Raw genomic sequence first — 23,600 nt, 5'->3', positions numbered from 1 at the left:
ACTTGCCAGCTGGACTCCTGAGCCTAGTATTGAGCAGAGGCTGGGCCAGCGGGGTTATGGTCTCACCGTCAAACCAGTGTCCGATGGTTTCCCTCAGGAAGGCTGGAGTCTAGGGCACCCCTGGAGGACAACCCTGAAGTCACTGTTTCCCAAAGCCAGGCTGGGCTGGGTTGGGATCCCTCTCCCCTGGACACCTATAGCTGTGTCACCGTCAGCAATGACTAAGGGGAGGAGACCTCTCTTCTTCCTGATTGGCTCTTGCCAATTAAGAGCATTTTATTAGGCTGCTAATTAAAGGCACTTCGTTAGCAGCAGGAGAGGCCGGGTGGGTGCCTGGTGAGATGGAGCTGAAGCCGGGAGAAATCGTTTTCTTCCCCCCATGGAAGCAGAGCCTGTCAGAGAACCCTGCCAGTCCCCACCCTCTCCCGCTGAGCCTACCACACCCCTTGCTTTCAATTAGCAGCTCTGAGGGGAGTAAGGTCATTACCAAGCCCAGGTGGAGAGCCCTCCCCTGCCTCAGGCCACAGTCCTTCAGAGGCTCTCTGGTCCCCACGCACCTTACTTGGAGTCTGGGCCCCGCCCAAGGGGTTGTGCTCTCCCCACTAAGGAATGGCCCTTGGGTCCCATGCCTGAGGCCATTGCTGGCAGTCACCTAGTGAACAGGATGATCAGTCACTTGTCACTTGGTGTGAACTTCCATGCCCCTCCTCACCAAAGGCTCACAGTGTTACTAGGAAATGTGACCTTCCTACCCTCTCTTTGCAAGAGCTGAGCCCTCGTAGGCCCCGAGTGGGTCACGGAGGAGGAGAGGCTGAGGGTTTTACAATCCCAGCCTCACAGACAGAATCCTCTGGTCCCGAGCTCGTCACACATTTGAGGCATTACCCCTGCTTGGTCCGAATGAGCCCTACGCAAGTCCTCTCCCTCCAGCAAGAGAGGAGGGCCTAGCCATGACTTAGCAAGAGGGAGCTGGCATGCAGGGTCATAGATAACCCCTCTCCAGAACACTCCTGTCCCATCTTGCTGCCCTCCTCACCCTCTCACTTAACTGCAGAATTAGCACCAGCCCAGGCTGGGAGGGCAGATTTATGGTTAGGCCTGCCTCTCTCCATTTAACCTGAGGCTGGCCCGAGCTCCAGACACTAAATTAGATTTTTTTGACAATTAGAGAGACTAATGGTCACATCGCCATCCCCAGAGCCAGATATCCAGCAAGGCCGTCCTTTAATATCCACACTGGCCGGCCAGCTCCTCCCCAGCCCCCTCTCCCCTAGTGGGCATTTCTCTCCCATGGCCTGCATCTCTCTGCCAGGCTCTGCATACACTTCTGAGGCTTCTCTGGTTCCCTCTCCCTTGATTTCTTACCCTCTCCTTCCTACCTCTTGCCCAAGGCCAGCTCGGCTCTGGAGCTCTGCCCCTCCTTGCCTTCCTTTCTTGTTGCTCAGCCTCCTGCCCTCCCATGACTTCTCCAACTCCACCTTCCCCAGGGCCCATCCCTCTGTAACTTCCATCTGCCCACGTTAGACTGCAAGCCCCCTGAGGGCAGGGGCTAGTACCCTATCTATCCCATCTTACATGCTCAGCAACCAGTGGGTGCAAAATATTTGTCCTGAGCCTGCCTCCCTTCCTCCTCCCTCTGAGCTGCTGGATCTCCAAGGCTTGCCCACCCTGCCCTGCTGACCCCAGGCCCAGCCCTAGCTCTGGCCTGGCTCTGCTCCAAGGTGGACTAGGTCCCCTTCCCTGCAGCCCCTCAGCTCTGGCCCTTCTTGGGCTTGGTGGGTAATGAGATTGCAGTAAGTGGTGTTGGGTGGGGGGGAGCTGCTCACATTCACTCAGGCAGACTCATAGCTCTGTCAGGCTGATTGGTCCTGAGTGGAGGCACGAACGGCCCCCCATGGACATGCTGAGATTGGTTATAAAATTACAAGCATTTGTTCTGCTGTCAGTGGCCTTCTCTCCCTCCCCTCTGCCTGCCTGCCTGGGCTCCCCGCCGCCCCCCACCCAGCCCTCTCTCCCTTGGGGTCAACCCACACACCTGAAGGACCCTGGCCACAGGCCGCCATGGCAGATGGGGCCAAGAGGCTGAGATCGCTAAGCTCCCCATCCTGGCAGGCCTTCATGCGTTGGCCCTGGGATGGTCAGCTCAGGCTGGCTTCAGAGTGACGTGACCCTGTGCTCAGGGTTTCTTACTCCCTGAGGGTAAGTGGGGTTGGGGCTCAGGGCAAATAGGCCTTGGAATTCAGAGCTTAGATCCCGAGCCCAGAGGGAGATGTCCTGAGCCCAGGCCTCCATGGGGCAACCAGTACCCACACCTTTAAGGGGGTCCCGAGCAGGGGTGTGGGAGATGGGGGCCTGCCATGCTGAAGGAGGGAGCAGCAACGGCCAGGGCAGTGGGAGAAGCCCACCTCTATTCTCTTCATATGGCCAGTCCCCTGCCCTGTATCCTGACCCCAGGCAAGGACAAATAGGCCCCTAGGAGAGCCCCCTGCCGCCTAGTCCCTGAAGTCTGGGCCAGGTCTAAAAGCCAACATCGCCCACCAGACGCCTGCTGTGGTTACCCTCTACAGGCTAAGTCCCCTCGGCTCTGCCCCTGCACTCATTTTCTAGGGCCAGGGGCCTATAGCCATCAGTCCAGTCCTCTGGCCTTTGCAGGACCCCAATTATTCCCCAAGCATGGGTGCCTTGAAAACCTGTTCCGTGCCCTGGCATGCTCTCTCAGAGAGAAGCACCCCGTCCTGGCCCTGCCCCTGCCTGACACATGCCAGCCCAGGCCCTCTTACTCTGGCCTCTGGGTCTCCTTCCCGCCGCCATTTCTCCAACAAGGCCCTCTCCCCTGACCCTTGCTCCAGTCTCAGTCCCCACTTGTCTGTCACCATCCTGTCAGGAGGCGCCAAGACACCCTGTAACCAGCTTGGGGTGGGGGCACGCGCTGAGGGGAGGGCTCCCCAGCTTGGAGTGGGGAGCTGTAGGGGGCACTATCTCCTGGCTGCTGGCTACAAGGGGCCTTCCTGCCATCCGTCATCCATTCTCAGCCCAGAATGTATTTGCTGTAATTACATCTTTAATTAGGGTGGTGACGGCTCATTGTTCACCAACAATGATAGATCAGATCCTCCCGCTTGCCACCCTCCTTCTGTCCAGCACCCTCTAGTTCAGCTCTCCTCCAACTCTGGGCTCTGGGGTTGGGCAGGATACACAAGAACCTAGTCTCTTCCCACTGAGTTCTGGGCACTGAGGCCTAGAGCAGCCATGAGCTCCACCCCAAGGGTGATTATGTCCTTTTAGATCCCTAGGAGCTCCCAAGGGACCCTGATTGGACCCTGATACCTGCACCCAGGACTCCCTGCTAAAAGGCTGCCGTGGCCAACAGATGTCTCCTTGGTCCCAACTAGCCAGGTTTGGGGGTGGGCTGCTAATGTTGCCCCATTCACACACATGCCAACATCACCACACCCAGGCTGGGCCTGGGCCACACACTCCTCATTTGAGGAGCTGACAAGCTCAAAAAGCCTCACAACTCTAGGCTGTGGGGTATATGGGTGGGTGGCCCTGTCTCTAAGCTTTCCTGTGCATTAATCAGCATCTCTGACCAAAGCCTCCACTCCCATACCCTGAAGCCCACCCAGGCCATAGGTCCAGGCCCAAGTCTGCATGTGGCGGGTGTTCAATGACTCAGTGAATGACCGGTCAGTCAGGGAGGGGAGGTCAGAGCTCCTCATTGGAGGTCAGGGGCTGATTGGAGCCCATGCTGAGCCGGGGGACCAGAATGGGCCCAGGAGTATGGCCCAGGACCCTCGAGGAGGCCTTGTGAGGGCACCAACCTTACTCTGGGTTAAAATCCCAGCCTAGCACCTGCTGGTTGTGACATTGGGTAAGTTCCGTAACCTAAGCCTCAGTTTCTTCATTTCTAAAATGGAGATGAAAGCAGTGCCCTCCCTACCTTGTAAGATGGCTACAGAGTCACTGAGACTCTGTAGAGAGCTGCACATAATGAGAAGAGGCCAGGCTAAGGTGGTGGCAGCTGCAGGGAAAGGTGGTGGCTGAGCAGCTGTGGGGAACCACCTCTACAGTGGCTGGCTCATGACACCAGGAGCTGGGAGATAGCCTCCATCTTGGTTTGAGGAAGGCCTTGCCTGCTCCAGGCACCTGCAGAGCACAATGGTAGGGGTGGCAGGGCTGTGACAAGGTGGTGTAAGTTTGGGGGCACAATAATTGCACAGGACAAGCTTGCTGACTGCAATTGGCTGGCCTCCTTTCAGAGCTGCAGGGACTCTTCCCGCAGTGTGGTCAGGATCTGGTCAGAGAGGGGCGCTGGTGGGTGAGAGAGGTGCCATGCCCTGGCCTGATCTAGAGGGAGGCGCTGGGAGGGAGAGCCTGGAGGCCCAGCGGGGAGCTTAGCCTGTACCGTATCTTTAAGAGGGCTGGGCTTCAGGAAAGGTGGAAGAGGGTACAGGAGACAGATGGGGTGTATCCTCTGCCCTTTCTACCTTCCAGCTCTAAAATTCTATGACTCCCCTCCTTCCATGAGCTGTACCATTTCCCACAGAGCCTCCCTACTCCCAGAGGTGCCCTCCTCTGCATTCCCTCTTCCCCAGTGACCCTCTACACCCCCTTCCCAGAGTGACTCCAAAGCCCAGGCTGGAAGGATGAGCTGTACCTAGCGGTAAGTATGCGCAACATTACATATGTATATTGGAGAGTAAATAACCCCAAAAAGCGCCTTGTAAATAGACTCCGAGTTTATCCTTTATTAATGAGGCACCGAGTGCCCTGCTGTTTTAGAGCAGCGAGACTTTCATAATATCAAAACCTAAATTACACTTGCGTCTCTCATCCCAGGGACGAGCATCTTTCGGCTCCGTTTGCAGTGAGTAGGCAGGGATCCCTCCTTGCCCTGCCTGGGACATGTTGGCAGTTTTCTTCTGACTGGTGGGAGGGTGGGAAGATGTACGTGCGTGCCTGTGTCCCGACACATACCTGAGTCCCCAGAGAGCTCAGAGTCTAAGGCCTTGGTCCAGTAGGTGAGGGCCACTTGGGGTGCTGGTATTCATTCCTTACATGGCGTTTACAGGATGAAGGGGTCACCTCAGGCTCTGGGGTTTGGAGGTGTGGGGTGGGCAGTGGATACTTACAAGCTCTGTGACCAAGTCACTCCTTGCCTCTCAGCTTCAGTTTCCCCATGTGTAACATGAGGATAAACATCTTCCTCATGGGATGGTTGTGAGGACTCAGTTAGTGGGTCAGAGTGGGGGTTGGTGCCGAGTAAGTGTTTGTCAAATGTGAGCCATGATAGTGACTATGGAGATGACAATTAGCTCCCTTCTTTAGAATGGGACACCAGTGTCTTCTCTTCAGTTCCGGGAACAGATCACAAGTGGGCCACAGAGCTCTAGCTCCATCCTGGTACCAAGGTCCTGCGCTGAGAGGGGGCTCCCTGGGCCTGTCTCACCCCCAGCACAATCAAGACCTGACCTTGCAGTGCCCCCCAACCCTGCTCAGCCAGGGCAAGGCGCCTGGACTCTCTTGAGTCCCCATGTCCAAGGCCTCTCTTGGGTCCCTTGGGGATTGTGTCCACCCTACCCCAGGCCTGAGCCAAGCTAAGCTAGGTGGGCAGGTGGGCATGTGGGTGCCATGTGGGCAAGATTTACAGCCTGGCCGGCCAGGCTCCTGGTGCTCCGGAGGGCGTCATGTCGAATCTGTCCCATTATATGGACAGTTGAGTTTAATAGTCATTGTGTGCTCACTCTGAGCCCAGCAAACATTGCGGGGCGACACCCCCTCCATGCGAGCCGCCCGCTCCCCAGCCACATGGCCCATCCGTACAGTAAATTAAAAATATGAATCACTTCTCCCCACTGCCTCCCCAAACGCTCATCTTGTCAGCCTCTATGTTGCCTTCATTTGTATTACCTTAATTTAATGTTAATTATGGTCTTCATTTACAAGGAACAAGCAAGCCCTGCTCTGCCAGGGGACCTTCCCTCCACCCCTCCCCATCAGCCCAGGAGGGAGAGGCTGGGGGAGAAGGGGAATTTGGGGGGCTACAAAGGAGTAAGGAAGGGAGTTCGGGGGAGGGCAGGAGGTGAGATCTGAGCCATTAGTGGCTGATGGGGACTCGGGAGGGACTAGGACGACCCCCCCCCCATCTCCTAAACAAACCCTGGCTTCAATCATTTATTCATTCAACAGTTATTTATTGAGCACCTAATATGTGCCAGACATCCAGGGACCAGAGAGATGGGGGGAGGGGGTCTCCTTCCCTACTAATGGCTAAAGGAGTCCCCTCTGCCATCCTGAAGAGAATGCACAGGAGAGCATCCTCAGGAAGACATATCATCCATGCCCCAACTGGGCTGGTACATGACCCAGCCCAGAGGGCACAGGACATGGGTGAGAAAGCTTCTTTCCCTTCCAAGCTCCCTTCTTAGCGACTAACGCCATCCCTACCCCAAACTTCCTGGCACCCTTTCCAGTCAGGAAGTTCTTTCTGGAGTCTTTCCAAGTCCCTCTTGCTGCAGATCAGTCTAGGTTCAAAGCCTGAGTGGGGCCAGGAGTAGACGAAGGGTGACTGCACTGTGTCTGAAGGGTTGTGAGGAAGGCGTTGTGGGGGTCACCACCCATAACCCCACCACCCAGTCCTGCCGACATGCCCAAAGCCCTTGTGTCTGAGAGGCCTGGGAGGCCTGAGTGACCTTTTGGCTGTCCCTGCTGCCACACTCTGCAATGCAATGGGACGCACAGTCACAAGCCTGTAGAGCCTGTAGGGGGCTCAATAAATGTTGGTGGCTGATGTCACACGTGTGCATATAGGGAGCTGGCAAAGGGCCACCTGCACTTAAGCTGCCATTAACCACGAACACCAGCCCCTCCCCCCAGCGCGTCTCCTCTACTGGGGAAGAGGGTCTCCAGCTGGGAATATCTGCTTGACAGATGAGCTGTTCTGAGTGTGTGTCTGCATGTGTGTCTGTCTCCAGGGATCCTTGATCCACACACCGGGACATGTGTCCCCCCAGGATTGGCGTGCCCCCTCATGTCCCGTGTGCCTGTATATATGTACATGAGCGTGTGTCCAGCAGGCCCACGTGCACGTGTGCGCGCCTGAGCTCATGCACGCGACACCCCCCACCTCCGCCTGTCAGCAGCGCTGATGACATTGGCGCAGAGGAAAGTGATGACAAATGCCCGTTATCAGCGAACGAGGCCGATGACAAATGGGCGGGCGCCCGAGCAGCCCCATTACGCTGTAATAACAGAAGATGGATGGCCTGGCGCCCCCAACCCCCCACCCCCTGCGCCGGTAACGGGAGCCGATCCGGCTCCGCCCGCCCGGGAGGGAGCCGAGCCGCCTGCCTGGCCGCCAATCACGGCGGGCGGGGCCGAGTTGCCCAGGCCCGGGAGCTGAGAGCCCAAGCGGCCGCCCCGCAGCGTAGGAACAAAGCAGCGCGCTCAGCGGGAGCAAGGGGCGCACTGGGCGTCAGGCTTGCCGGCGGCCAGGACACGCAGCTGTGCACACACATGGCCTGCACGCGCACCAGCCGCCTGTGTCCTTGCACGGAGCACCTGCAGCTCCCCCACCTCACAGGACCACGGACACAGCTTTTGTGCCATGCATGGGCATACACCTGCCACCAGATCTGAGTACACACCCTCCAAAGGAAATCCACCTACACAGAGCCATGCAGACCCCTGCACCTGCAATTCATGCACATGCCTACAGAAACCACTTGTCTGGGCGTGTATGCTCCCAACATGCCTGTACACGCATGGATAGTATGTGTACACATAAGCAGAAATGCTTGTGCGTGGACAGAAGCCCTTACACACAGCTCTGTGCACACAATTCAGGGCCTCCAAACACACCCACACCCTCACACAAAAGATACCCACAGCTGCATCAACAAATATTAACTGAGCCCCTACCACTCACATGTCAACTAGGTGCTGTGGAGTTACAGTGATGAATATGACACCATCGCTGTCGTCTAGAATGTTAAGTCTCCTAGAGGGACCAGACAAATGGCTATGAGTGAAGGCAGAAGATGATTTGTGCTTTGACTCAAGCCCATAGTTTGTGATGTGAGATTTCCAACTGGAAAATCAGAAAAGTCTTCCTGGAGGAGGTGGCTAAGGAAGAGTAACTTTTCAAAAGGAATTGAATTCTGGGGGGAAAAATAAAGGTATGGAAGTGTTAAAGTGTAGGGAGTGTTTCAGGCCAAGGAGTTTAAGAAGCTAGGAGTCCAAGCAAATGGAGTTGGGTGAGTGTGGTGGGAATGAGACTTCACAGACAGACCGGGAGGTGAGGCTGGAGCCGGGAAGGGGCTGGAGGTTATGGGACCAATGGGGAGGCAAGTCCACACGAGAAAGCACGAGGCCTGAGCTAGTACTGGATGTAGAAAAGGAGAGGACCAGGAGGTCAGTGAAAGTAAAGTAAGCCTTTGGGAGGTGTCAGGAAGGGCGGGCTTCACAGGCATGTGAGCTGTGCAGTCCCACAGGGCCCTGCATTTATTAGGGCCTTGTGCTGGATTTAATGCTGTCTTGAAACTTTTTATAATTGTATAATACAGAGCCTGTATTTTCATTTGGCACTGGGCCCCCAAAATTATGTAGCCAGCTCTGGAGCCAGGGATTTCAGGTTTCCAAACCTCCAGTAGGATAGGAGGAGCAGGGGTGGGGGGATGGTAAGTTTGGTCGGGGCCAGCGGTGTGGGGGAGTCTGGATGTGGAGTGAGGGGTTGAGGGGTTGGGTGAGGATTCATTGTCTCCATCCCCAGAGTGGGAGCTGGGGCCTCACATAGGCCTCTGGCATGCTTGTTTCTACTCCTCAGTGAGCACACACACAGCCACATGCCGTAGAGATGCCTCTTAAAACATACCTATCTTATGTACTCCCCTTACTGGAGTGTAAGCTCCCCAGTGTCCCTATGTCCCCAGGGCATAGCACATGCTTGCCACTTAATACCTGTTTGTTGAAGGAATAAGTGATGCGTGAATGAATGAGCACACGAGTCCACACGTGTACACACTAGGCATCCAGTCACCCCCCATGAGGGGTACATACAGGCCCAAATATGTTCCTCTAGCCACTGCCCTATACTGCCTCCAGGGTTGTTCCGTCCCAGGGTTGTTGGTATCCACTTTGGGGTAAGAATGCCCTTGCCTCAGTGGCCCCCTCATTGGGTATCTCCTGTGCAGAGCAAGCTGGGCCGGAGTTAAGGACGAGCTGGCAGACGGAGGAGCCCAGGTGATGGGGTGGGTGGGAGAGGCTATGATTTGGAGCCAGAGGATCTGAGTTCAAGTCTTAGCTCCTCCCTCTGCTGACTGCTGCGTTCTGTGCTTCAACGTCTTCAGCCAGCAAATGGGACTATAAGATGTAAATGCACTTACACAGGCACCTTGATGCTGACAGAGATTATTAGAGATATATTTCAAGTCAGGTATTGAGAGAGTGTGGGGACAGAGCCAGGAGAGCAGTTTCCAGGCTCTCGGCCTCACGTGGAAAAGTGCTGGCTCAGGTAGTAGTAGATGGCCATCAGCTATGACTAGTTGGCCGTCAGCTGTTACCAGTCAGTCAGTTAGCCATTGCCCACTGATATAACTGCCGAGGCTGAGCTAGCCAGTGCGGAATACAGCTAGCAAGTGAGGTTGGTTGGCAGAGAAGTGGACGGCAGGTTGCGGATGTGTGGCTCCTGCTTCCTGTGTCGCCAGCGAGAATATTAGTGGTATGACTCTCCTATCTATGGCTCCGTGGGTGTTCCTTTTTGGCCTCACCATATCCTGCATTCTTGTGTGGGGAGAGGGAGCTGAGACCCTGCATGACAGAGAACTACTTCCTTCCCCCCAACAATGGGTTCCCTGGAGTGTTGACAATAGACTGGGGACCCAGGGGATAAGCCAGGTGACCTCAAACAGGAGGGAAGTTGGCAGACCAGGGATGAGGAGGCTTTGGTCCACTCTCAATAGAGCCAGATGATCTAGGAGTTGAGACTCAGCCTCCACCCCACCCTCCACCCCCACCTCCCACAACCCACCTGCCAGTAGTAACACAGGACAAATATGAGGTGCCCCATGACTAAAGTAAACACTCTGACCGCAGGTAGCTTGGGGTAGTGGGAGGCAGAGGACACCTTCAGAGATATGGGCTGGGGGAGGGAGCCTGGGGGAGGGGAATGGAGGGGATTAGAGAGCAACATGGTTCCCCCGTTTCTCTCCCAGAGTGCCCTGCCTTCTGCCTGAGAGGTACTCCAACTGCTAACTTTGGCTTCCCAACATGAGACTCTCTCCTGTTCCTGTCTATAGAATGGGGGGTCGGTGGGGGGCATTCCCAGGCCCCTCCACCTGTCTCCCTCACCCTCATGTGACTCACTTTGGGTCTTTCCAGTATGTTCTGGTCCCTGCTTCCTCCCTCACTATTTCAGCTGTGTTAACCATCACCTCCTAGACCCTCCAAGAGCCCTCAGGGAAAACCCCAGCAAGGCGACTGAAGTGAACAGCACTGGGACTAGAGAGATGCAGCCAGGAGGAAAGGGACAGCAGCTAATGGGCCTCGTCCCTCCTCCCTCACCAGTTCACTTTTTCTGTAGCGTTATTGACCCGTCATTAGTTATCCGTCCAAGGTCGCTGGGCCTGGCCCAGCCATAAATCATGGCAGCTGGAGGGGGCAGAGCAATGGTTCCCAGGATACAGCAGAGAGCTGGGCCCCCAGCACACCCCGTAGGACGGCGAATTTCCCCAGTCTTAGGAGAGCTTCCCACCACCCCATCGGCCTCCCTTTCCTCCTCCTCCAATCTCCCCTGGCATTTGCTTCTTCCCTGCCACCTCTCCCTCCATCACTCACTCTGTTCTCCTCTCCCCATCTTTTTCTACAGCCACCTCCCCCCACCCCAGCTCTTCGTACTAAGTTGGCGAGCGACGGGGGAGTAGGGAGTACTGGGTAGGTACTGGTTCGCCCTTATTGGGTGTTTCACTCCACCTGGTCTCCCAGTTTAGAGCTTCCAGGAACAAGGACAGAATTCACTCAGGGGGAAACCGAGGCAGAGTCCCGACCAGAGGCGAGTCTGGGAAAGGGGCCCCACTTAATTCAGCATCAACGTCACCAGTCCTGGATCCACAAACCCTTCTCCCCTGCCGAGTCATGAGAGGGTCGACCCACCCATGGAGGGGCGCGCTAGGCCACATCCTCATCGGCCGCCTTCTCCAGATAAGCGAGGGGCCGCATTGCTCAGTCCGGACCCTTCCAGCCCCACTCCGCATCCCCAGAGCTCGGAGAGAAGCCCTCCGGGGCAGTTCCTCCGCGGCACCTGCCGCCCCCTCTACTACACCTCTATCTCTGGTCCTCGCACTTGGTCAGTACTCTTCGCCTGTCCTCGCGCGCCCTCTGCTGGCGTCCTCTGGGAAGCGCGCCCGTCCGCCTCAATACCCGCCCCACCTCCCAGCGCGACACACCTACTGGTAGCTGCCACTGCCCACCCCAAGTCTCCGCCCAGAAGCCAGATACCGCCCCCCCCCCGCCCCCGCCCCCGCTTTCGAGGATGTACCCTGGCGCGCTTCCTTGTTCCGTCCTGCCTGTGCTCCGGAGCAGCCGCTCCCACTCCAGATCCCAGAGAAGCCCGTCTTTCCTATGGAGTGGAGGGAATGAGGTCCCGAAATACAGAACTTGAAGCGTGGAACTTGAAGTGTAGGGTGGAGAGAGTGTTTCTCTTGTCCGTGGAGCCAGGCTCTGGAGGGGCATCTGCAGTCCGAGAATATACTTCACAGGGCAGCAGTGGGGTTCCTTCAGGCCATCTCCCTGGGGCCCTCCTCCATCACTTGGTCCTGTGGCTTCCGCAGGAACTTGGATGGGGGAGGCTCAGGGAGGCCCTTAAGGTGGGGGACTTCGGTGCTCAGAAGCTCTGAGATGGGGGCTGTAGTCCTTGGCCCCTGAGGTAGGAAGCTGGGGCTGCCCAGAGCTCCAGGCTGTTCTCTGGCAGGGAGAGAAAGGGCATGACCTCTGGCTCCTCACTCCTGGGGCCAGACCCTGAGGGTCCTGGGTTGTCTCCCCATTATGCAGCTTGGAACAAAGGGGGCAGGCCAGGGGGTTATTCCTTTCCCCTGGGGTGTTTGGCCTGGCAAGTAGGTAGGGTGCCTGACCAGAGGTCCTTGTCAAGCAGGTCCCAAAATGCTCCCATACAGTGCTGAGTTCAAGGTCATGGTGATGAGAGATGATTCCTTAAAGGAAGCCTGGGGCTGGGGTAGAGGATGTCTCAGGCCAGGCTGGGACCAATCATGTGGGAACAAGTCAGGCATTGGGGGGTAGGGTGGGAAAGGAGGCATATGCAGGTACATGTGTGAGAGAATGTAGGGAAAGAGGCAGGTTTGTGCAGGGACACAGGTGGGGGCTATGGGGGCAGGTGAGGCATGTATGGGGATATATGTAAGCTATAGAGCCAGGACCTCTGCTTCCACGCCATTAATGCCCTAATACAGATGGGAGGTCAGGGGGTCCCATCACAGGGTAAGTGGGCATTTGCTTTCAAAACCCCAGGTTTCAGGGCCAGGACTGTGTCCTTCAACATCAGCATTAGGAACCTGTACAGGACTGGGTTAAGGGTGAGTAACCAGGCTCAGGAGTCAATCAATAAACTGCTGAAACCAAAAATCTGGTGTAGCGCTAACCTGGGTCTCCTCACTGGAGACTCTTTCCATTGACTTGCAAAATGTCAATCGGCCTTCCCCAGCCTCCAAAGAAGTTGGTGCCTTCCAGTAGGAATCAAAACATATTTTGCCAGGATTCACCTGGGCCCCAAGAATAATTTTGTTTTAAACTCTGGTTTGGGAAGGAGAACAGAACTCTAGTTTGAAAGGGTACTAAATTATCAGCTGGCTTGTAGTGCCCACGTCTTAGAACACTCTGCTTATCCCATTTCCATAGAAACTCCTCCTGTCCAGGACCCCTTCCTGTAAGAGGTGAATTCACTGCTTCTCATAACCCAGGGGTCCAGCCTCCACCTGGCAGGAGTCACAAATGTAAATGCTTATCAGGGTTTGGTCCCAGGGAAAACAGTAGGGAGTGGTGAGGACTTTGGCAAGTGGGAAGCAGCTCCAGTCAGTTGTGGCCATGTGGGAATGTAGTGGGAGGAGCGTGGCATTATGCTAAAGCCCCAGACCTCTCCCAACTTCATCTTCCTCCATCACAGGAGCCTCCTAAGACACCCTTTTCCTAAGTCCAGAATATTAGTTTTTTATTGCTGCATAACAAATGATCACAAACGGAGTCCCTTAAAACAGATCCATTTACTATCTCACAGTTCTGTAGGCCAGAAGTCCAGGCAGTGTCAGCTGAATTCTCTCCTTAGGGTCCCACAAGGCCGAAATCAAGGTGCTGGCCAGGTTGAGCTGGGGAAGGTCAGCTTCCACGCTTATTCTCATTGTTGTCAAAATATAGCTCCTTGTGGTTGTAGGACTAAGGTCCCCATTTCCTTACTGGCTGTCACTGGGGGCTGCTGCTCCTTGAAGACTCTCCCTGGTCCTTGCACATGGCCCCCTCCATCTGTAAAGCCAGCAAAGGTGGGTGGAATCCTTCTCCATGCTTTGAATCTCCCTGACTGCCCCTTCTGCTACTGGCCAGAGAAAGCTCAGCTTTTAAAAGGCTCAGGTGATTAGACTAGGTCCACCCAGATAATTCTCCTTTTGTCATGTCAGGTAACAACCACAGCAGTAGCACCTCATCATAGTTGAAGACTCTACCAATACTCAAAAGGAAGGGGATTCTACAAGGGCAAGTGTCTTTCTTAGAAACCGACCCACCATACCTACCCTCCAAAGTGAGGTGAAAGCATCCCTCACTCTTAGTCCCAGACTCCCTCACTTTTGTTAGGCCTTGGGCCAGTCACCTCCCATCTCTGACCCTCAGTTTCCTCATCTGTATAATGGGGTAAGGGGCTGGATGAGATCTAAAATCCCTTCCAGGTCTCACACACTGATTGTGATGCAAGAAGACAGAATTTTGGTCCTTTGGACTAAGAGGCCCCACTGCCCAGAGAAGAACAGGACTACATTACCCTCATAGCAACATTCTCCTGCAGGCCTCCGAAAGGGCCTTACCCAGGAAGAGCAGTGGCTGAGACAGTCGCACAGCACAGCCAAGTTACCCAGTTGTAAGGGGCCCAGCCACCTGGCTGGGCTGGGCTGTGGAGAAGCAGAGACCATGGGCGTTTGTGAGGCCTCACACACAATGATGGGTCCCCTCTGGAGTCTGCACAGGGCAAGGTGGTCTGCACCTAGTTGGTAGGGGAGTGGGGCAAAGACCAAGTCAGGTGGGCAACCAATCCCCTTCCCCTACCTCTAAACTCAAGCTGGCCTTCAAAAATCAATGTCCCAAATCCATCCTCTCTGCCCCCAGTTTTGGCCTGTGGGTCTCCAAAAGGGCCCTTTCAGTCTCTTCCTGCCCCTCCCTCCTGTCTTCCTGGACCCTCTGGGCTGACCCAGCCCAGGGAGGGGCGGAGGGGGGGGGGCTCAGGAGCTCTCATCTGGGAGCCCCAATCACCCCCACTCCCATCCCCAGGGCAACAGCAGCCACTTCTCCCAGCACCCCCACCCCCACCCCCCAGCCCTCTCCAGGCTCCACTTTCTGCTCTGCCTGCAAGCTCCCCTTCAGGGTCCCTACCCCGCAGACTCCCACCAAGGCCTGGCAGAGGGGCTGGGAGGAGACCCTCCCCCACTCCATCCAAGCGCGGGAGCTGGGTAAGAGGTGGGGAAATGAATATTAATTTATCATGATTAGGCAAATCCGGCAGGGAGAGCCGATTCCGGAGGAGGCTAAAAAGATGAATTTCAGCAATAAAATTAAATAAGGACGGACGGGCGGCCCCTCCTCCCTCCCGCTTTGCTGATCTCTCTCTTTCTTACAATTTATGAGGCCAATTATGAAGATGAGGTTGGAAGTTCCTGGAACTTCACTAAATGCAAACGGCGGTCCCTGCTGTTCCCATCAAATTAATTAACCGCGCGCTATTGATGGCCGCTCAAGGCTGACGCAGGCGGCCCGCCCTGCGGCCGCCTCCACGGACACAGGACCCAGAGTCCAGAGCCCAGGCGGGGCTCTACCACCTTCTGCAGGCCCTGCCCAGCACCACAGGGAACTCCAGAGTCTCTCCTTCCAGCCCCCAGGCCCTGCCTGAGCCCTTGACAACGTAAGGGCATGCACACAGAGCTTTAGATAGATGGCCACATACACCCAAATACAAAATCATGACCACGCACCACACACACAGGACCTGGAATGCACATTAGGCACACAAGAAAATGAACAGACACAGGCAGGGAAAGCCCAGCTCAGACAGTGGGGCTGAGGGGGTCTCCCTATGGGAGGAACACTATGTCTGGAGCCCAGGGCCTCTCCATCAGGGCCAGGCCCGAGTCCAGTGGAGCCAAGGGCCAGGCAGAGGTTCCACTGCCACTCAAGTAAGGAGCAGTGGACCCTTGCCTGGCACCTGCACAGTGAGTGGTCCCTCCATATCTGCAGGGAATTGGTTCTAGGACCCCCAGGGATAGCCAAATCTACAGATGCTCAAGTCCCTTATATAAAATGGTGTAGTATTTGCATATAACTTTCACACATCCTTCTATATACTTTAAATCATCTCTAGATTACCTTTTAATACCACACGTGTGGTCTGGCCAGAGCCAACTCTGGCTCAGGGATAGAGTGACAACAGCTGGGCTAGGGGCAGGAAGCAAGTTTGTAGTGCCCTTCTCCTCCTCCTCAGGACCAGGTGGTGATTGGCTGGTGGTTTGGGGGTGTTCTGTTGCTGGATAGGATATCAGTTCCCACCAGGGCTTTGAAATTCAGTCTCCCTTTCCAGCCGGATGGGGTACTGGGCTGAAAACCTGGTTCTGGCTCTGAAGTGGCTGGGGAACCCCCTAACCACTCTGCTTAGTGTGAACTCAGAAAACCACCCTTTCCCCAAACTGGGCAGCCTTTCTCAAGAGACAGAAATCCATCGGCTCCTTTTCTGGGCTCCTGTGTCATATTAAGCAGCCAAGAGGATGCCACCCCCAGAATGGGTCTCTCTGGAAGGCACCCTCCCTTTGTATCCCATGATTTCCTGTTGCCTTGCGAGGAGGTGGAACCAGGAGTTTGTCTGGTCTGAAGGCAGACTCTGGAATTCTGAGTCTCCTGGGGGAAGGGAAGTGGCAAGAATGGGGGCCCCAGGTTTCAGATACAGAAGTCTGCACCATCGCGCCCCATGGTTCTGGGGGCTTCTTGTGTGTAGGAAGGGGTTAACTGGCCAAGTTTCCACGAGATCCACTGGTTCCCTCTTCTTCTAGCCCTGGAGGCTGTCAGTCCTTTGGGCCTGGAGAGGGTGCTGAGAAGACTAGGGCACTGAAGTGTGAACCACAAGATAGAAGCAATGGCCAAAACTGGACCCTGACACCCCATTCTTTGTGCTTCTGCCCACTCTGACCCTGGCTGGGGTGGGTGGCAGGCACAGAGGGCCCAGTCCAGAGTAGAACTAGCAGACCTGGGGGAGGGGCAAAAGCAGCCCAGGGATTTCCCAGCTCCTCTCGTCCACTCCAGGCCCTGGGCAGCCACTCTTCCCTGGGAGTAGAAGCTCTGAGGGAGAGGCTCAACCCTCAGAGGCTTCTGGGCTGCAGATGGGGCTGTCGCTGGATGATGCTGAGCCATGAAAGGGACCCCGACTCCATGGGCTTTCGGTTCCTTCCCTGCATGACCCATGGCTTGGACATCAGGGTTCTGAACTTGTTGGGGGCCCACACTAAGGCTGCTGAGATCCCCCAAATGAAACCAGGCCAACAAAGGCCAGCTCTGGGACTCTGCAACTTACTGAGAGATGAAGGACTCAGCAGCGCACCCCCATCCCCCCACAGCCAATGCACTCAGTCCTGAGCCCCCCTCACGTTCCACCTCAAAATCCGTGTCACAGGGCCTCTCGAGGCTCCTCGATGCTCCACCAACACAGACGCCTTCTCCTCTCTCTGAGCCCATTGTGCTTCAACTTGGGATGCCCACACTTTCTTTCAAATCCCTCTACTCCCCTCACCAAATTCTCCCTGTCCTGCAAGGTCCAGCCTCTGGAAACCGTCTCCATGCCACTAGTTGCACTTGCTCCTATCTGCTCTATCAAACTAAGCCTCTCAGCTCGACCTCGTCGTCGCCCAGACCAGCCTTCTCCTGACTCCTGGCATTTAGCAGCCTCTAAAGCAGGCTCCTTAGTTACCTCCAGAGCCTGTTCACCCTTCTCCAACGGGCTCTTTCCCTGCCCGCCTGCCCACCCCCCTTCCAGGAAGCCTTCCCTGACTGCCTCAGCCGTCAGGAGCATACAGGTCACCATTTAGTTGTTCCTCAAGTGTCTTGCCACCTTTGTTCATGTCCTCAGATGGCGTGTTCTAGGGCCTGGCCCACAGGAGAGGCTTATAGGTAGACAGGAGCTCCTAAATGCCTGACTTCATGAATTTTCCCTTTTAATGTCTATCCGTCCCCTCGAGTTCAGGAGCTGACTCAGGGCGGACCTGTTGGAGAGCAGTTAACTGATCTTTTTGGGTTCCCATCTCCATCCCTGCCTGGGGGGAAGAAGGCAGGGGCTGCAGCAGCTCAGACACTAGGCAGGTCAAATGTGAAATGCACTTTATTGGGCCCTTGGGCCTTCAGACGCTGTCCTCACTGAGCTTGGGGCACCCCTCCCAACACCTCCAGCTGCACAGGAAGTGGGGTGGCTGGAGGGAGTACATGGCTCCTTCTCCTGTGTCAGGGTCTTGGGTGATGCTGGGCCCCAGCTGCTTGCCTCGCCCCCTATGGTCCCCATCCCACCTCCAGCAGCCAGACCCTCCTCAAGGTAGGGAAGAGGGGGTGCCTGGGCCTGCAGCACAGGAAGCGGGCTTCAAAGCAGCCCCTGCTCGCTTCAAATGGGGCAAGGGGCCATGTGCAACACTGTGGTAGAAGGGAAGGCTGGAAAGACCGTGGCAGCTGGGGTGGCCCTTTCTCTCACGCCCGGGAGCTGGTGGTTGAAGTAGTGAGGTTCAGCCAGCGGAGGCCAGAGGGGAGGACTGGATGGCCAAGTGGGGCAGCTGGTCCAGCCACAGGTCACCAGTCCCGTTCGGCTGGCTCTCGGTAGGGGAGGCCTAAGAGCCTGAAGACATCCTTCTCCGTAGGGGTGGGAAGCACTCGGCCAGACCCCACCTTGAGGCCGTGGGTGTCCCGCAAGACAGCTGTGCTGAGGGCATGCTCCGACAAGCTCATGCCTTTGGTCTTGGCCAGAGCCCGCATGGAGCGGTTGAAGTGGGCAGAGCCAGTGAAGTAGAGCAGGGCGCAGGCAAACTCGCTGTAGGGCACGACGATGATGTCCAGTCTGCGGTGGCGCCGCCCGGGCCCTGGGAGCCGGCACACGCCCAAGTACTTCTGCTGCTGGCCGTTCTCCTCCTGGCTCACCAAGTCGTCTGTCAGGAACCCTGGCCCAACAACAGAGGGCTGCTGGGGGGGCCACGCGCCAGGCCCGGGACCACCCCATCCTCCCAGGTCTCTCCTGGTCATCCTGGGTCCTCTAGTCCCAGTTCACCCATTTACTTGTCCTCTCTGGGCCTGTTTCCTTCCCTGTAAAATGTGTACAGAAATTCCTCCCATCCCCCACCATTTCACAGAAAGATCAGATGAGACACTCAACTCACAGGCGGTACTGAGCACCCGTGTGTGGTGTGGGGGCTGTTTCATCCTTCCCTGAAGTGGCTCTGGCCACAGGGGGATTCTCACAAAAGCAACCTTCCCCTGCTTCCTGCCTAGAGATTCCAACTTTGAGACTCTGCCTCCTGGGGTCCGTCCAGCGCAGCTCTGCCCTGCCGCCTGCCAACCTGCTCACCCAGGGATGGAGCTTATACCTCGCTGCCGAAGGCTGTCAAGGAGACGACTGAAGACGCCCTGGTGAGACCGGCCATCCGGGTGAGTGAGCAGCACGTCCACATCCCCACAGGTCGCCTTCCCCCGTCGGTAGGAACCACATGCCACACACAGCAGCCCAGGACTGAAGGCCTGAGCGGATTCCCGGACCTGGGAAAGAGCAGTGATGGGGTGCGCAGGGCCTTCCCTCCCCCACACTCTCAGCTTATGCCCCAAGCCAATCCCTGGGTGCCTGATAAAAGCCTGAGGGAATGAGCCCCCCGGAGCAGGGGGACCCTGGAGAGTGGCAGTTCTCTAGCTTCACTAGGACAGAAGAGAACACTCTCACACTATGGGAGGCAGCCTAAGGAGAGATACAAGAAAACATACACTCTGATTCTGAGGGAAAGCACTGATCTTTCCCTCTAGAGCTCTTTCAGAGCAGAGAGAAACATCTTTTGGCCCCTGTACCAACCCACAGGCCAGGTCTATGAAACTCCACTTAGGACAAAGGGCAGGTGGCTGGAAGCCCTCAGCCAGGTCTCGACAGCCCCAGGTATCTATGGATTTGGAGTTAAGGGCCATGTGTGAGTTGGGGCTTGAGGACTGAACAAGCAGGGTGCTCCAGGCCCAAGCCCAGGCATAAGGGGGTCCCAGAAATATAACTACACCAACAATAAGGAAAAGGAAGGAAAGAAAACAGAGGGAGGCAATTCTGAGCCAATGCCCACATCCTTACTTGGAGGAGCGGGGCTCGGTGGGGAGGGAGCTGTGACAGAGGGCACTGTCAGCTAAAGGGTTGTCCTCATTAAGGGGGATAAGCCCATTAGCCTCCACCCCCGACACGAGGCCTTTCATATGCAGATGGCCTTCCCACCTCCACCCCAGGACACTGAGATTTCTGGGGCCCTGGATACCCTCAGCCAAGATACCTCAATTCTCCTGACAAGCTCTCTGCTAATCCCTTCCCTCCCTTCTTGAGCCTCCCAAGAGGATGGGAGGAGACCTAGGATGAGTAATCCAATCAATAGCTCCCAAGGCTGCAGCCCTTCAGTGGGGGAAGCAGGCCAGGTGGGCAGGGGGCTGGGGCTCACTGGCGCTTTCTCCTTGCCTGGGCACGGTGGCTGATTGACAGGGGCATGGCTAGCACTAAGGCGTGGTGATGCGTGAACAAAAGGACCTGTGTATCCACACTGCACCAGCCCGGGTCCCGGGGTCTGGAGTAGAGCAGAATGGGAGGCTGATTTTAGCTAAGCTGTCTGTGGAATTTCCGTGTAGTCCTTCCCTCTCAAAATCCTAGACCAAAGTGAGCATACCTTGCCCAGAACAACCAGCCCTTAACCCTAACACCAACTGGTCAAGAGATACATCTAACCCTAACTGTGCCCTAGTCTTGCTCTAATCTAGATTTTATATGAACTTGATCCCTAACCCAACTCTAAACCAAACCCTTTTCCTAGGACGACCACAAGTCTTAGCTAAAAGCATGCAACACTAAGAAAACCCTACTCCTAATTCAGGCCGAACTCCAATTCACCTCTTGATCTAGCTTTCCTCCGACCCCAAACCTAATCCTACAGCTCTATGCTTCTTCGCCAACTCTAGCCCAAGCCCTAAACCAGCCTTGGGTGGGCTTCAGAGGCTCCATACATCTGGAAAGAGATACAAAATTTTGTATATTTGTACAACTTTTGAAGGGAAAGAGTCCATAGTTTTCACCACGTTCTCAAAGAAGTTTGTGAATCAAAAAAATGCTAAGAACCTTTGCCCTGACCCACTGAACCTAGCCAGTTCAAAGCTCAATAGCCTTCAATTCTGACTATAGTCCATCTCTAATCCAGTCCTAGCACGAACCCAGTCCTAACACCATTCTAGCATCTAAGCCAATGCTGACTCTGCCTTACCAACGAGAACCCCAATCCAGGGAGCTGGTATTAAAGCCCTCCCGACCAAAGCCACCCTCCCCTCCCCTGGTCCCACAGCTTCCTCTGCCTGTTGGACGCCCCAGCTGAGGGATCAGAAGTTCTTGGCTTTGAGCCAAGCCCTGAATGTATAGCAGGGCCTGGCTCTCCTCACTTCTCTGAGACACTTGCTTACTGTCTGCTCGATCTCCGTAGCCTCCTCCCTGGGAATGCGTTCCAGAAAGTCATCGTAATGCTTCAGGCCGATGGCCTGCTGGGTAGTCAGGGAGGCCTGGTTGCGGATGTCTTCTAAGCTCCGGTAACCCTGCAAAAACGAAGCCAAAGGTGTATGTGTGTGTGTGTGGTGGTGGTGGTGGTGGTGGTTGGGAGTAGGGGGTATGAGGATCCAAGACCAACAAAGAGGCAGTGAATGAACACACACACACACACACACACACACACACACAGCTTCCATTGCCCCAGACTCCAAAGAAGACCTGAGGCCAGACCAACCCGAGGAGCAGATGGGTCTGTAATCAATGGGACTCAGGAAAGGCAGAGGGCATGAAGACATGCCCCAATCCAGCCCTGCCACAATCCTAAAATACTGGTTCACAATTTCATCAGTCTAGGGGTGATTCTGGGTATGGCCAGGTTTGGGAAGCACTGCTCTGGATACTCAGCCTTGAGACCTGGTCTCTTCAGAAAGGCCCTTGCTGCTCTGGGAGACAGAGAAACATACTTCTACTCTCTGCCTACATCAAGACTAATGCCTCAAGTATAGTAAGCAACAGGGCAGTTCCGGGAGCTAGGAAAGGGGTCTGCAAGAGCCTTGGACCCCTTGAAAAATGGTCTCCGTATAGTCTCGGTTCATTCCCATCAGAGTGAGGGAACTACGGATCAGGAGCTCCGAGACACAGCGAAACTCCAGTGGGGGCTGACCTGATGGTACCACATCTGGGCGGTCTTGGTTCCAGCTCCCCAAATGTTGGAGAAGAGCTCCAAGACAGGCACACTATCGCTGATATAGTCCAGCTTCCGCAGATGTCCGCTCTCCAGGATCTCTACAATCTTCTCAGCCATCCGCTTCCCAATCCCGGGGATACTGCAGGCCTCCTAGAAGCGGGCGAGGCAGAGGCAGGAAAGAAAAATGAGAAGAAAAGAGGGGTAGAGTCAGCAGGTGGGGAAGCTGACTCCTTCAGCTGATGTCTGAAGTAAAAGCCAGCTTGGCCACTTGGCAACTGATGGCTGGCTGTGTAAAGCTTGGGCACAACTGAAGATGACAAGTTTGGATGGAATGGGCTGTTTAACTTGTGTTTTGGTTGCCAGAGGGATGGATATCAGCACAGGAAGCAGAGAAAGGGCAACAAGGAAGATACTCGTCACCATCGCTCGCAACAGTGAGGGCGAACGTTTACTGAGGACTTACTGTGTAACAGGTCCTGCATTACTGGGATAATCCAGTTTAGTCCTCACAGAAAACAGAATTTCTTATTCTTAGTCCCCTTTTACTGTCGAGGAAACTGACACTCAAGGTTTTAAATGACTTGCCTAAAGTCACACAATTAGTTAATGATGGAAATCAGAACTCAAACCTTGGATTGTTCGCCTCCAGAATGGAAACGTTTTTAAAACAACTTTTTATTACCAAAAAAAATCCAAAGTAGAGAGAACAGTGTAACAAATCCCCAAGTACCCACTGCCCAGCTCCTATAATTATCAGGATTTTGCCAATCTGCTTTCGTCAATCTCCACCCCCCCCCCTTTTTTTTCCTTTGTGCAAGTCCCAGACATTGTAAAATCTTAAGCACTCCCCCTGATCCCCACTTGTGACTGGTACCTCCGCCAACCTCTACCAGTCAAGAACAGACCACACCCCCATGCCTTTGCATACCCTGCCCTGGCCCCCAGGTACCTGGTAGGAGGTGACAGGCTTGTGGAAGCTCTTGAGGGCATTGATGGCCTTGGCATAGCCCAGGGCCCTCCACTTGTCTCCCTGAACACTGTAGGCTTTGGCCAGCACTTCCAGCTTCTCTGTGATGTGGGGGTTGTGGTTGGTAGCCTTCTGGCTTGAAGGCTGTGCACAGACCCACTTTTCCAGGCCCTCAGGGGCTGGGCTAGGCTCACCATCTCCCTCAAGAGGGGTGGGGTAGCGGCCACTGATCAGGGCTTCCAGATCAGCTGCGCTAACCTGGGTCTCTTCCCCGTCACTGGTTTCATCCTCAGAGCCGGCCTTGAGGTAGGGAAGAAGAGACAATAAATTCATGCCCCCCCATGAATGCTCCTCAGAGTTGGGGGTTGAGAGTCCTATTCAGACCTAAGAATGAGGCTGGGTCATGTGCATCAAACTTGGTCTTCTGAAGTGTGGGGCTGTGTTCCATTTGATTCCCCCAGACCCAGCCCTAGTACGCCAGTGGCATGGGGTAGATATGGTCTAGGCAAATGCAGGAGTGATGAGTGCTGGGAAGAGCTAAATGGCTTCACAATAAAGAGAGTCCTCCTCTCTCAGGGGCCCTGGACTTTTGGAACAACCACGAGGCCTTCCCTGTTTCAGTGATCTACTTCCCAAGGAAAAGGAGCTGTGGGGGCTGAGCCTCCTGACCTGGGCGTGGGTGCTTGAGGCTTCCTCTGTCTTCTGGGGAGGAGATACTGGTCTGGTGGGAGGAGAGGGAGGAGAGAAGGCTGTCCTGGGCAGACCCTCACAGGCTCCGGGAGAAGGAGAAGAGTCTTGATCTGCCTTACTGAGCTGTGGTTGGTCCAGGTACCTGCAGGGATGGTGATGGGAGGTTAAGAGACCAAAGGTCTCGTCCCATCCTGCTCCCAATCCTTCTCTAC

At 55.4% G+C, this 23,600-nt stretch overlaps 1 protein-coding gene across 5 annotated transcripts in view; it reads right to left on the bottom strand.

Moving 5' to 3' along the window:
- Positions 1-17,605: 17,605 nt before the first annotated feature.
- POLL (DNA polymerase lambda) overlaps positions 17,606-23,600 on the bottom strand; it is an 8,145-nt gene continuing 2,150 nt past the window's right edge. For 4 of the 5 annotated variants that reach the window (XM_019724954.3, XM_019724953.3, XM_074339154.2 and 1 more), the window contains exons 4-9: positions 23,368-23,530; positions 22,681-22,998; positions 21,708-21,881; positions 20,962-21,090; positions 18,867-19,035; positions 17,606-18,443 (exon numbers count right to left, since the gene is read on the bottom strand). In XM_019724954.3, the coding sequence (XP_019580513.3) occupies positions 18,079-18,443; positions 18,867-19,035; positions 20,962-21,090; positions 21,708-21,881; positions 22,681-22,998; positions 23,368-23,530 (1,318 nt within the window). In that variant the 3' untranslated portion in view covers positions 17,606-18,078. The remainder of the gene's footprint in view (positions 18,444-18,866; positions 19,036-20,961; positions 21,091-21,707; positions 21,882-22,680; positions 22,999-23,367; positions 23,531-23,600) is intronic. The other variant, XM_019724956.3, reaches the window with a different exon arrangement.

The sequence above is a fragment of the Rhinolophus sinicus genome, chromosome 15, assembly GCF_057876585.1.
Source record: "Rhinolophus sinicus isolate RSI-liver-muscle chromosome 15, RSI-T2T, whole genome shotgun sequence".
Classification (NCBI taxonomy): domain Eukaryota; kingdom Metazoa; phylum Chordata; class Mammalia; order Chiroptera; family Rhinolophidae; genus Rhinolophus; species Rhinolophus sinicus.
Note: the sequence above shows the minus strand (reverse complement) of the source record. Positions and strands in the feature narration are given on the sequence as shown.